At 43.7% G+C, this 14,309-nt stretch overlaps 1 protein-coding gene across 2 annotated transcripts in view; it reads right to left on the reverse strand.

The window, feature by feature from the left end:
• Positions 1–14,309, reverse strand: part of LOC112248197 (netrin receptor UNC5C) — a 346,978-nt gene that overhangs the window by 697 nt on the left and 331,972 nt on the right. For both annotated transcript variants that reach the window (XM_042320299.1, XM_042320300.1), the window contains 4 exons: positions 13,830–13,979; positions 13,522–13,686; positions 4,073–4,254; positions 1–1,876 (listed from right to left, as the gene is read on the reverse strand). The exon at positions 1–1,876 is cut by the window's left edge and continues 697 nt beyond it. In XM_042320299.1, the coding sequence (XP_042176233.1) occupies positions 1,732–1,876; positions 4,073–4,254; positions 13,522–13,686; positions 13,830–13,979 (642 nt within the window). In that variant the 3' untranslated portion in view covers positions 1–1,731. The remainder of the gene's footprint in view (positions 1,877–4,072; positions 4,255–13,521; positions 13,687–13,829; positions 13,980–14,309) is intronic.

The raw sequence follows: 14,309 nt of genomic DNA on the forward strand, positions 1-14,309 counted from the left end.
GTCTACGCTATAGCTGAGCAGGTTCTCCACATCTACACAAACAGCTTAATGTGCAACTTTGTCTTCCATTTCTAAAGAGTTGTTTTGAGCCCCACATTATGACAGTGAAGAAATGCATACTGTAAGTATCGTAATACGATGTGGGACAGACTACTATTAACACCTATATTGATATTGAAGGTTGTATGTAGTCATTTCATGTATTTTATTCTATAGCCTGGTCCCCAGATCTCTGTATGCTATCAAATCAACTCATTGTCGTGCCAAACTAGTTATTCTATGGTAAAGATTTTTATTTTCTTTGAAACCAAAATCAAACTCCTGTTTTGAATGACATCAAGGGAGATAATGGAGGACAGAATGTAGAACATAGTTAGTCAAATAGCCATATTCAACTATGTACCTGTATAAGTTGGGAAAATAAGGCAGTCCAACTTAATGCAACTGAGGCTTTTATGTCCACAATTCATTGCATCTTTTCTCCATATTACCGTATTGGCCTCTCCGCTCTGGTCTCAGATCAGTTTGATATGGTGTAACTCAAGAGCAGAAACAGGCAGTCCCACCCGCTCCAGGGTGACGTTTCCCCTAGGTACAGCTTTGACTCCTCCAATCATAACCTTAACCATTAGTCGGGGAAATGCAAAACTGACCCAAGATCAGTGTCTAGGGGTAACTTCACCATACTCCAGTCCCCACCCACACCCACTTTATTCTCTATCAGTAAGACCCAGATATGCTTGACCTCAATAATTCTCTGCACATTTATCCCCAACAAAAGCAGCCAGTGCTCAAATGCACAGTTGTTCTGCAAAATAGGCCATTTCGAACAACGAAGCTAATGTGTTAGCTAGCCCCCTCCCTACAGTTCACAGCTCTAACTGAAAATAAATCACAATACAAATGAATAATGATTAACAATAAAGCAATAGTATAATGCCATTAGAATGTACTTGTTATTCATGTATTTACACGGTTCAGACACGATTATAAGATAGATGTTATTTTTCCAAAGGCCACAGGATGGCGCTAGAGATCAACAAAACCACAACGAAACAAATTAGACAAAAGGGTAGCAAGACATAAGAGTTTCTTCACCACACCTTGAATCCTGAAATTAAAATCATGATTAAACATATTCAGGGAAATCAACACAAGCTAAATGTAATCAACAGAACCAATGTATGGGTAGTATTGGTGGTGCGGATAAAATGGACTGCATTCGCTTCTCCATATCGCATAACTACATTATTCCAAGGACTCCACTTCAATACTTGTCCCTTTTCGCTGTCTGTCTCCCTATTCTGACTGAGCGACAGTCACTGAGTAGCCTACATACGTTAGTAAAGTCTGAAGTAGGAAATCATCCACATATATGGACAGCAGAATAGACCGTTTCCTAGGAAACTGTATAAAGAAAAGCAGACTGTACCAAGGAACGCACAGCCAAGGATAACAATGGGATCTCCAGGATTTGTTTTCTTTCTGTTGTCCCCCAATACAAAATAATCACAGCAAAGAGAACGACTCGGATCACACATCAACAACAAGGTCTTTTTGATCACTAATTTCTCCCACCCACACGTGTTTTTTTTTGTCCTGCCCATTGCCATGGGTGACAGTCAAGACATTGTCTGTCTGTGCGTTGGTCTGTTTGTGTCCGTCGGTGTCCGTGACTCAGACACACTCAGATGGCCCCTGGTCCGGTCCTCGGGTGTCAGTGCTCCGTCGTCATGGGACCAGGCTGTCGTGGCGACCCATCTCCTCCAGCACGGCGGCCAGTCTGTTGAGGTTCCCGTCTGGGAAGTGTTGGGCCTCCCACAGGTCCAAGATCACCCCTGTGGGACTGGACTTGGTGGCAAAATAGTTCAGATACCTGAGAGACAACAAGAGACACCTTTGTGGTAAAAAAACAGGGTCGCGTTCATGTCCAACACCATAATGCAGCCATCTTTAGAGCAGTTCTCTCTCCACCCCTCTGCTTAAGGATGAAGATGTTCCTGCTTAGACGTGAAATAAATTCAGGATGAGGATACTCCTGCTTAGATGTGAACTAAATTAAGGATGAGGATGCTCCTGCTTAGATGTGAACTAACTTAAGGATGAGGATGCTCCTGCTTAGATGTGAACTAAATTAATGATGAGGAGGATGCTTAGACATGAAATAAATTCAGGATGAGGCTGCTCCTGCTTAGATGTGAACTAACTTAAGGATGAGGAGGAGGTTGCTTAAATGTGAACAAACTTAAGCAGCCTCTGCCTTCCCCCCCAGTGCACAGTCAAGAGAGGAGGGGGGAGAGGCTTGCCTTTAGGACCCCGCTTCTACCTGCTCTCCCTTCCTCATCTTCTGTTGCTCGCTTGTCTCACTCTCTCCATCCACTTGTGTGTCAGCTGTCTTAATCTAAAAATGTATCTTGGTGATAAACATGGGTCTATGTCTGATGTCTTGCTAACCACTGCTTCTTATCGGATGAACCCACGAGGACAGTCATAGCTTGCCTACATAGGCAAGGGTCACCACAATTATGGGTGATGTAGGTGGTAAGGATGTGACATCATTGTGTATTTATAAGGTGGTGCGCAAGGGTGTAGGGTGAGGTTGCCCTTATACACTGATCTTGGGTCAGTTTTGCATTTCCCCCAATAAAGGTTACGGTTAGGATTGGGGGATGGGAAGCTGTATGTATGTACAGAGCCTTCAGAAAGTATTCATACCCCTTGACATATTCCACGTTTTGTTGTTGTACAGCCTGAATTGAAATGTATTGAAAATGAAATCCAGAGATATATCATTTACATAATGACATACACATTTACACGTATCCACAGCCCTGAGTCAATACATGTTAGAATCACCTGCAATTACAGCTGTGAGTCGTTGTCTTTATTAAGATCGTTGCACACCTAGATTGTACAATATTTGCATATCATAATGTTTTTAATTCTTCAAGCTTTGTCTAGTTGTTAATCATTTTTTGAACAGACATTTTCAAGTCGTGCCAAAGATTTTCAAGCCGATTTAAGTCAAAACTCTAACTATGCCACTCAGGAACATTCAATGTTGTCTTGGTAAACAACTCCGGTGTATATTTGGCTATTGTCTTGATGAAAGGTGAATTTGTCTCCCAGTATCTGTTGGAAAGCAGATTGAACCAGGTTTCCCTCTAGGATTTTGCCTGTGCTTAGCTCTATTCCGTTTCCTTTCATCCTAAAAAACTCCCTATTCATTGCCGATAACAAGCATACCCATAACATGATGCAGCCACCACCATACTTGAAAATATGATGACTGGTACTCACGTGATGTGTTGTGTTGGCTTTGATCCAAACATAACACTTTGTATTCAGGACATAAAGTTAATTTCTTTGCAATTTTACTTTAGTGCCTTAATGTAAACAGGTTGCATGTTTTGGAATATTTTTATTCTATCCAGGCTTCCTTCTTTTCACTCTCAATTAGGTTAATATTGTGGAGTAACAACTGATGATGGATCAACAACATTGTATTCTCCTGTATCTTTGTAGTCACTGAGTGTATTGATACACCATCCAAAGTGTAATGAATAACTTCACCTTGCTCAAATGGATATTCAATGTCTGCTTTCTTTATTGTTTACCAATCTACCAATAGGTGCCCTTCTTTGCGAGGCTTTCAACCCTGTTTGTGGTTGAATCTGTGTTTGAAATTCACTGCTAGACTGAGGGACCTTACAGATAAGTGTATGAGTGGGGTACATAGATGATGTTAAACACTATTACTGCACACAGTGAGTCCATGCAACTTATGTGACTTGTTAAGCATATTTTTACTCCTGAACTTAGTTAGGTTTGCCATAACAAAGGGGTTGAATATTTATTGACTCAAGACATTTCAGCTTTTAATTTTGAATTAATTTGTAAAAATTTTAAAGAACATAATTCCACGTTGACAATATGGGGTAAAGTAGGCCAGTGACAACATCTCAGTTTAATCCATTTTAAATTCAGGCTGCAACACAACAAAATGTGGAATAAGTCAAGGGGTGTGAATACTTCCTGAAGGCGCTGTATGTGCTGGGGTGTTCCCTCTGACCTGTCCAGGTTGAGTTTGTGGGCCAGCATCCTCCAGTCATTGGATCCTCTGGTCTGGGGTGCGTCAAGGCTGCCACAGAGCTTCTGTCTGATGGAGAGAGGGATACGGAAGGCGTTGAGCCCCACCAGGGTGGTGATGTTGCTAGCCGGGTCCATGAGAGACGTGTCGATGTTCTGGGTATCCTGAGATGGAGAACAGACAGATAGACAAACAAAGAGTGTTAGCTGTGTGATGACAGGGCTGGGGGGTTCTTCTATGCTTTTGGGGACCTAATATCCCCCAAAGTCCTCACAAGGATAGTTAAACAACATGTCCCCATGAAGACGAAGGTTATTTTAAGCTTAGGGGTTAGAGCCCAATCGCCCCACATCAGTGCCCGACCTCACTAATGTTTGTGGCTGAATGGAAGCCCCACAAGTCCTCGCAGCAATGCTTCAACATCTAGTGGAAAGCTTTCCCAGAAGAGTGGAGGCTGTTATAACTCCATATTAATGCCCATTATTTTGGACTGAGATGTTCGAAGAGCAGGTGTTCGTTCACATATTAATGTTTTTTTTTCTGCCCAACAGCGCCACATTGTGGCCAACCTCAACCATATTTTACATGTTAGCTATATCCTTGAGCATGTGTGCCAAATTCCATCACTCAGTCAGACAGATGAAGATACAGGTATATAAAAAATGTGCCTGTTATATCGTCACTGTGTGGTCGATATGAATGTGCTTGCATATGTTAAGCCTTGACACTGTTTATCCGTGACTGATTTATATGCATATATGTGACAGACCACACCCACCACACTCACGTGAATGTTTATTGGTCAGTTATGGCCATGGTGTTTGACGTACAAGTCTGGAGAATAGTGCATTTACAGACCTTGGTCCATAGATGCCATATATCAAGTTTTGCAAATATTGGTCATTCGGTGCCTACGGACTGAATGTCATTACTCTAGATCACACGGGGTGCGTGGCTGACCTTACAAAGTTAGCATTTTCAATCACTTGTTATACCACCAACCATGTGGCCAATCGGCATGGTATTGCATTAGAGGGTGTGCCCCTTGGGCCTTTACCAAGTTGCTATATTCGCATAGTCCTGGTCCTTTTCATGGCAGAGAAAGGAACATAATAATAACAGTAATGAACAGGAACAAATGCAATAGGGCTACGGCAGCTTCTCTGCTTCAACGTCTAATGATAAAAAAGACATGGCAGTAGAATATAATAAACATTTTAGCATTTAATAGAGGAAGGCACAATTTATTGTCCAATATTTAGACATGTATCTGAGTAGGGGGGGGGGGGCAAGTCCTTAAACTGTGCAATATTAGCAATAGTAAATCTGGTAGCAGCAGTTGTGATGTGTATGAAACATGAATGTATGTGAGTGTTTGTTTGTGTGTGTGAGTGTGTGTGTGTATGTGTGTGTGAGTGTGTATGGATGTGTGTGTGAGTGTGTGTGGATGTGTGTGTGAGGATGTGTGTATGAGTGTGTATGGATGTGTGTGTGAGTGTGTATGGATGTGTGTGTGAGTGTGTGTGTGAGTGTGTGTGGATGTGTGTGTGAGTGTGTATGGATGTGTGTGTGTGTGTGAGTGAGTGAGTGCATGCGTGCGTGCGAAGGCGTGTGAGTGTGTGTGGATGTGTGTGTGAGTGTGTATGGATGTGTGTGTGAGCGTGTATGGATGTGTGTGTGAGTGTGTATGGATGTGTGTGTGAGTGTGTGTGTGAGTGCATGCGTGCGTGGATGGTGTGTGAGTGTGTGTGGATGTGTGTGTGAGCGTGTGTGGATGTGTGTGTGAGCGTGTATGGATGTGTGTGTGAGCGTGTATGGATGTGTGTGTGAGCGTGTATGGATGTGTGTGTGAGCGTGTATGGATGTGTGTGTGAGCGTGTATGGATGTGTGTGTGAGCGTGTGTGTGTGAGCGTGTGTGTGTGTGAGTGTGTATGGATGTGTGTGTGAGTGTGTATGGATGTGTGTGTGTGTATGGATGTGTGTGTATGGATGTGTGTGTGAGTGTGCTGGCTGATGCTCTACTCAAACAACAGGCGAATAGAAAAGCCCCACAGCGGGCATTTCAAAGCAGGGAATAATACATATGTTAAATAACTACCCTTGTGAACATGCTAGGGTGTCTCCTCCTCCTCCTCCTCCTCCTCCTCTTCTTCCTCTTCCTCCTCCTCCTCCTCCTCCTCCTCCTCCTCCTCCTCCTCCTCCTCCTCCTCCTCCTCCTCCTCCTCCTCCTCCAAAACCAAAATGGTGCCTGTTCTCCACTGAAGCCTCTCTATACTGCATCTGGCTGTTGTTCTCTCTCTCCCACACACTTACAAGTACACAAGCACGCACGCACAAACACATACAACATTGCATGTCTTTCTGGGAGGAATTGTCCCATAATTCCTGTTTTCACCCCAGTCGGCCACTCTGCCTGATTATAAATGCTTTTCCTGATGAATTGAAGAGCTCTGCTCTTTCCTCTAACTGCCAAAACAGCAATTCTACTAAAAAAAGAAAGGGATCATTGATACGAAATGGAAAATAAACTCTGTTGATACAAATGATTTGTATTACAAGTCTACTTAGCCCTTTTAGTGAAACAGCACTTCTTACGCTGTCTGAAAGACAAGCAGATTGATCAAAATAGCTTTGTTTGATACCCAGCCTGGACCACACAAGGGCTTTTACACAGCGACAGAAAAACAGGCACAAGTACGACAAAAGGGAAGTTAACAGCAGATGGGGGTCAACAGCAGACAGGGTCAAACAGCAGATTAAACTGTTCATTAAATAAATAAAATAAGTATAATTTGTTTCAGTTATTTGTAAACTCAGGTTCCCTTTACCTAATAATAGGTTTTGTTGAAGATTTGATAACATTAAATATAAAAAAATATGCAAATATTTGGAAAATCAGAAAGGAGGCAAATGCTTTTTCACAGCACTTTACAACCAACCCCTCATAGTCACACTAACGGGCCCTCAACATAGATATTAAGTGTGTTGATGAATATACCCTCATCAACATATCAACTCTCGTCTCTCTACAGGTGGTGTCTGCTTATATGCTAGAATTTAGACTGACAAAGCATATGAAAAAAATACTATAGTATACTATGGTTGAAATAATGTAGTATTACTATATTGATATACTATAGTATTTACTGTAGTATTTTTGTGGACATGACTGTAGGGCGGCAGGTAGCCTAGAGGTTAGAGCATTGGGCCTGTCATCGAAAGGTCGCTGGTTTGAATTCCAGACCCGGCAAGGTTAAAACTCTGTTGATGTGTCCTTGTGAAAGGAATTTAAATGTGCTCTACTATGGCTGAACAATATACCCTGTAAAACAACACATTTCACTGCACCTATCCTTTGTATGTGACATTAAAAACATAGTTTTTCACTTGTATTTGATTTAGTATTCACTGTAGTGTTGTTGTGGACATGACTGTAGTGGTGAATACTATAGTAAACTTCAGCAAAAACACTGGTCTGGTCAGGTTACCATTGACCACACTCCTACAAGAGACATCTCTCACACCCACCAGAGGGGGAGAGATCGAGAGCTATGGAGAACCTACCTCAGAACAGTAACATGCAATAAATTCACTTTGGGACAATATGTTTCGTCAGCCAAAATGGTAGTAATGAGGATAGATGGAAGATGAAAATGAATGTCGTTTTTGTTATGTTATTAAAAGTTAAATGACAACGTTATAACAAAAACATTGCAACTTGAATATTTACCTGATGTTTACATACTGGACATTGTGTGGTAAATGTCCAGTTCAAAGAGAATGTTTTTGTAAAGATGAAATGTGAAGTTAGTTGTCTAAAGTAGAGTAAAATCCAGACTTTGCCTCGTAACTAGTTCCGCCCAGAGAACTTGAAGGCGGGAACGTCCATTTCTGATCCGAGGGTCTAAAACATGTGAGTTAAGAATGAACATCATGACTAGGTGACCAAGCGCTGCAGCCAAGGTCTGAGTAGTCAATAACAACAAAACGCAACACCAGGTTCAAGAAGATAAAGGAACCTTTTAACAATCTATGCTACCGATGAGTAGCTGAGTCTAAGAGGGTGAATTCAAGCAGGACCACCTGGTTACCACTCTCCAAGGAATCGTGTCTACACTGCTTTCATTCCTACACTGGAGCCCTGAGCTACATGGCTGGCTGTCCTCAGAAGACCTCCTTTCAGAACAAGGGTGAGGAAACCGACCACTACGAGAAAGGACACTGACATTGTGTGGACAATTAGAGAGTTACACTCGGTAACAACAGAGGTGTCGCCATTAGAGGAGAAGTCGTAACTCGGTCCACGAGGAGATACCGCATCGACACGTAATTACATGATTATATTCTGACCCATAAGAGCAGCAGTTCGGGGCAAGGTTAGGGTTAAACTAAGCATAGTTTACAAATGTACCCAAGTGGCCCTCGCTACATATTCGTTGCCAGACCCACTGGCTCCAGGACATCTATAAGTCTATGCTAGGTAAAGCTCCACCTTTTCTCAGCTCATTGGTCACGATAACAACACCCATGCGTAGCACGCGCTGAATCAGGAGACTTATATTTCCCTCACTAACTTTAAACATCTGCTATCTGAGCAGCTAACCGATCGGTGCAGCTGTACATAGTCCATCTGTAAATAGCCCACCCAATCTACCTACCTCATTCCCAAATGGTTATTATTTACTTTTCTGCTCTTTTGCACACCAGTATCTCTACTTGCACATCACCATCTGCTCATTTATCACTCCAGTGTTAATCTGCTAAATTGTAATTATTCGCTACTATGGCCTATTTATTGCCTACCTCCTCACACCATTTGCACACACTGTATATACACTTTCTTTTTTTCTATTGTGTTATTGACTGTATGTTTGTTTATTCCATGTGTAACCATGTGTTGTTGTTTGTGTCGCACTGCTTTGCTTTATCTTGGCCAGGTTGCAGTTGTAAATGTGAACTTACTTGTTCTAAACTAGCCTACCTGGTTAAATAAAGGTGTTCAACTAGCCTACCTGGTTAAATAAAGGTGTTCAACTAGCCCACCTGGTTAAATAAAGGTGTTCTCAACTAGCCTACCTGGTTGAATAAAGGTGTTCTCAACTAGCCTACCTGGTTAAATAAAGGTGTTCTCAACTAGCCTACCTGGTTCAATAAAGGTGTTCTCAACTAGCCTACCTGGTTCAATAAAGGTGTTCTCAACTAGCCTACCTGGTTCAATAAAGTTCTCAACTAGCCTACCTGGTTCTCAACTAGCCTACCTGGTTCAATAAAGGTGTTCTCAACTAGCCTACCTGGTTCAATAAAGGTGTTCTCAACTAGCCTACCTGGTTCAATAAAGGTGTTCTCAACTAGCCTACCTGGTTCAATAAAGGTGTTCTCAACTAGCCTACCTGGTTCAATAAAGGTGTTCTCAACTAGCCTACCTGGTTCAATAAAGGTGTTCAACTAGCCACCTGGTTCAATAAAGCCTACCTGGTTCAATAAAGGTGTTCTCAACTAGCCTACCTGGTTCAATAAAGGTGTTCTCAACTAGCCTACCTGGTTCAATAAAGGTGTTCTCAACTAGCCTACCTGGTTCAATAAAGGTGTTCTCAACTAGCCTACCTGGTTCAATAAAGGTGTTCTCAACTAGCCTACCTGGTTCAATAAAGGTGTTCTCAACTAGCCTACCTGGTTCAATAAAGGTGTTCTCAACTAGCCTACCTGGTTCAATAAAGGTGTTCAACTAGCCTACCTGGTTCAATAAAGGTGTTCTCAACTAGCCTACCTGGTTCAATAAAGGTGTTCAACTAGCCTACCTGGTTCAATAAAGGTGTTCTCAACTAGCCTACCTGGTTCAATAAAGGTGTTCAACTAGCCTACCTGGTTCAATAAAGGTGTTCTCAACTAGCCTACCTGGTTCAATAAAGGTGTTCAACTAGCCTACCTGGTTCAATAAAGGTGTTCAACTAGCCTACCTGGTTCAATAAAGGTGTTCAACTAGCCTACCTGGTTCAATAAAGGTGAAACAAAAATAAAATACAAAGACTGAAAAACAGCATCTATCTCAAAGCCATCCGACTGTTATTAAATAGCCATCACTAGCACATTAGAGGCTGCTGCCTATATATATCCCAATCCCTGGCCACTTGGAACACTAGTCATTTTAATAATGTTTACACACCTTGTATTACTCATCTCATATACTGTATTCTATACTATTCTACTGTATCTTAGTCTATGCCGCTCGGACATTGCTCGTCCATATATTTATATATTTTTAATTCCATTCCTTTACTCAGATGTGTGTATTATGTACATGTTGTGAAACTGTTAGATATTACTTATTGCTACCCCCATAATAACATCTGCTAAACACGTGTATGTGACCAATACAATTTGATTTGATTTGAGATTACAATATTACTCAGAGTGTTACAGGGGCTGAGTCACTGGCTTACTGGGGCTCTCTCATACCGTCCCTGGGAGGGGTGCGTCACCTCAGTGGGTTGAGTCACTGATGTGATCATCCTGTCTGGGTTGGCGCCCCCCTTGGGTTGTGCCGTGGTGGAGATCTTTGTGGGCTATACTCAGCCTTGTCTCAGGATGGTAAGTTGGTGGTTGAAGATATCCCTCTAGTGGTGTGGGGGCTGTGCTTTGGCAACGTGGGTGGGGTTATATCCTTCCTGTTTGGCCCTGTCCGGGGGTGTCCTCAGATGGGGCCACAGTGTCTCCTGACCCCTCCTGTCTCAGCCTCCAGTATTTATGCTGCAGTAGTTTATGTGTCGGGGGGCTAGGGTCAGTTTGTTATATCTGGAGTACTTTTCCTGTCCTATTCGGTGTCCTGTGTGAATTTAAGTGTGCTCTCTCTAATTCTCACTTTCTCTATTTCTTTCTCTCTCTCTCGGAGGACCTGAGCCCTAGGACCATGCCTCAGGACTACCTGACATGATGACTCCTTGCTGTCTCCAGTCCACCTGGCCATGCTGCTGCTCCAGTTTCAACTGTTCTGCCTTATTATTATTGGACCATGCTGGTCATTTATGAACATTTGAACATCTTGGCCATGTTCTGTTATAATCTCCACCCGGCACAGCCAGAAGAGGACTGGCCACCCTACATAGCCTGGTTCCTCTCTAGGTTTCTTCCTAGGTTTTGGCCTTTCTAGGGAGTTTTTCCTAGCCACCGTGCTTCTACACCTGCATTGCTTGCTGTTTGGGGTTTTAGGCTGGGTTTCTGTACAGCACTTTGAGATATCAGCTGATGTACGAAGGGCTATATAAATACATGTGATTTTATTTTATTTTATTTGAGTGTGGTATGGAGATGAGAATATTAGCCAGATAGTGGTATACAAATCTGGGTTCAAATACAGTTTTAAATCTCACAAATCCTTCAGCTGGGCTTGATTGAGCTTGCCTGGCACAATGGAACCAACCGAGTGGCAAGCACACGAGGATACTCGTCTCATCCTGCACTCCAGGCAGCCTAAAGTAAACGATCAATCAAGTATTCTAAATATTTCAAATAGTATTTGGAACTAGGTCTGGAGTGTCTAGGTCTGGAGTGTCTAGGTCTGGAGTGTCTAGGTCTGGAGTGTCTAGGTCTGGAGTGTCTAGGTCTGGAGTGTAGTCAGAGCTGGTTTAGGTCTGGAGTGTAGTCAGAGCTGGTCTAGGTCTGGAGTGTAGTCAGAGCTGGTCTAGGTCTGGAGTGTAGTCAGAGCTGGTTTAGGTCTGGAGTGTAGTCAGAGATGGTTTAGGTCTGGAGTGTAGTCAGAGATGGTCTAGGTCTGGAGTGTCTAGGTCTGGAGTGTAGTCAGAGCTGGTTTAGGTCTGGAGTGTAGTCAGAGATGGTCTAGGTCTGGAGTGTCTAGGTCTGGAGTGTAGTCAGAGATGGTCTAGGTCTGGAGTGTTTAGGTCTGGAGTGTAGTCAGAGATGGTCTAGGTCTGGAGTGTAGTCAGAGCTGGTTTAGGTCTGGAGTGTAGTCAGAGCTGGTCTAGGTCTGGAGTGTAGTCAGAGCTGGCTTAGGTCTGGAGTGTAGTCAGAGCTGGTCTAGGTCTGGAGTGTTTAGGTCTGGAGTGTAGTCAGAGATGGTCTAGGTCTGGAGTGTAGTCAGAGATGGTCTAGGTCTGGAGTGTAGTCAGAGATGGTTAGGTCTGGAGTGTAGTCAGAGCTGGTCTAGGTCTGGAGTGTTTAGGTCTGGAGTGTAGTCAGAGATGGTCTAGGTCTGGAGTGTAGTCAGAGATGGTCTAGGTCTGGAGTGTAGTCAGAGCTGGTCTAGGTCTGGAGTGTAGTCAGAGCTGGTCTAGGTCTGGAGTGTAGTCAGAGCTGGCTTAGGTCTGGAGTGTAGTCAGAGCTGGTTTAGGTCTGGAGTGTCTAGGTCTGGAGTGTAGTCAGAGCTGGTCTAGGTCTGGAGTGTAGTCAGAGCTGGTCTAGGTCTGGAGTGTCTAGGTCTGGAGTGTAGTCAGAGATGGTCTAGGTCTGGAGTGTAGTCAGAGCTGGCTTAGGTCTGGAGTGTAGTCAGAGCTGGTCTAGGTCTGGAGTGTTTAGGTCTGGAGTGTAGTCAGAGATGGTCTAGGTCTGGAGTGTAGTCAGAGATGGTCTAGGTCTGGAGTATAGTCAGAGCTGGTCTAGGTCTGGAGTGTAGTCAGAGCTGGTCTAGGTCTGGAGTGTAGTCAGAGCTGGCTTAGGTCTGGAGTGTAGTCAGAGCTGGTTTAGGTCTGGAATGTCTAGGTCTGGAGTGTAGTCAGAGCTGGAGGTCTGGAGTGTAGTCAGAGCTGGTCTAGGTCTGGAGTGTCTAGGTCTGGAGTGTAGTCAGAGATGGTCTAGGTCTGGAGTGTAGTCAGAGCTGGTTTAGGTCTGGAGTGTAGTCAGAGCTGGTCTAGGTCTGGAGTGTCTAGGTCTGGAGTGTAGTCAGAGATGGTCTAGGTCTGGAGTGTAGTCAGAGCTGGTTTAGGTCTGGAGTGTAGTCAGAGCTGGTCTAGGTCTGGAGTGTCTATGTCTGGAGTGTAGTCAGAGCTGGTCTAGGTCTGGAGTGTAGTCAGAGCTGGTCTAGGTCTGGAGTGTAGTCAGAGCTGGTTTAGGTCTGGAGTGTAGTCAGAGCTGGGTTTTACCTCAGAAGGTCAGAGAGTGCTATAGTCAGAGAGTGCTATATAGTCAGAGAGTGCTATAGTCAGAGAGTGCTATAGTCAGAGAGTGCTATAGTCAGAGAGTGCTATAGTCAGAGAGTGCTATAGTCAGAGAGTGCTATAGTCAGAGAGTGGATCCCAAATGGCAACCTTTATAGTGCACTACTTTTGACCAGAGCCCTGGTCAAAAGTAGTGCACTACCAGAGCCCTGGTCAAAAGTAGTGCACTACATATGAATTAGGGTGCCATTTGAGTCACACACACAGAGTGTACAGTGTGTACAGTGTATCCAGTAAACGGTGGTGTGAGGTTTGAGTCTCACCTCAGACAAAGTGCTGCTGAGCTGAAAGATCTGCCCCTCCCCTTCTACTTGGCGGACACACAGCTTACAGCTGAGCTCTGTGGTGCTGGAGCTGAACCGCTCCAGGGTGAAGGTGCAGTGAAGTGTTCGCTGGCAGCCACTCCACACCTGGTAGAAGGGGATCTCCTACACACACACACACCATTTATTCACTATATATTGCAAGTACATGGTCATTTTCAATCACTGTATCGCCATACCAGTCGAGCAGACCAGTAAAGGTGTACGACAACTTCTATGACAACTTTAAAGTTTCACCATGAGCTCACCTGGTACTTGGCGAGCAGCTTGCTCTTCCACTGTCCGTGGGGGACGTCGTGGACAGAGAGGCGCAGGTTGTGGGTGCTGTCCTTGAAGTTCAGGGTCTTTGGTTCATCCAGCAGCTTCCCTCCCATCTGGGTCTCCATCTGAAGTACCTCCTACAGTAGCAAAGACAATAACACAATGAAGTACCTCCTACAGCAGCATAGACAATAAGACAATGTACAACTTGACTTACATTGACTTTTGACTGACCAAACTTTTGACTTACGGTAACCGCAATGGTAGTATCCATTACAATACTGGATGCATAAGCCTACGGCTGTATGAGGCCAGTGCAAACCAGCAGACTGGTGAAGAGTCATTGTATTAGTGTACAGTGAGCTCCAAAAGTATTGGGCCAGTGATATTTTTTGTGGTTTTAGCTCTGTTCTTCAGCACTTTGAATTTACAATTATACACAGACCATGAGGTTAAATTGCAGACTG

Source organism: Oncorhynchus tshawytscha, linkage group LG04 (assembly GCF_018296145.1).
Source record: "Oncorhynchus tshawytscha isolate Ot180627B linkage group LG04, Otsh_v2.0, whole genome shotgun sequence".
NCBI lineage: Eukaryota > Metazoa > Chordata > Actinopteri > Salmoniformes > Salmonidae > Oncorhynchus > Oncorhynchus tshawytscha.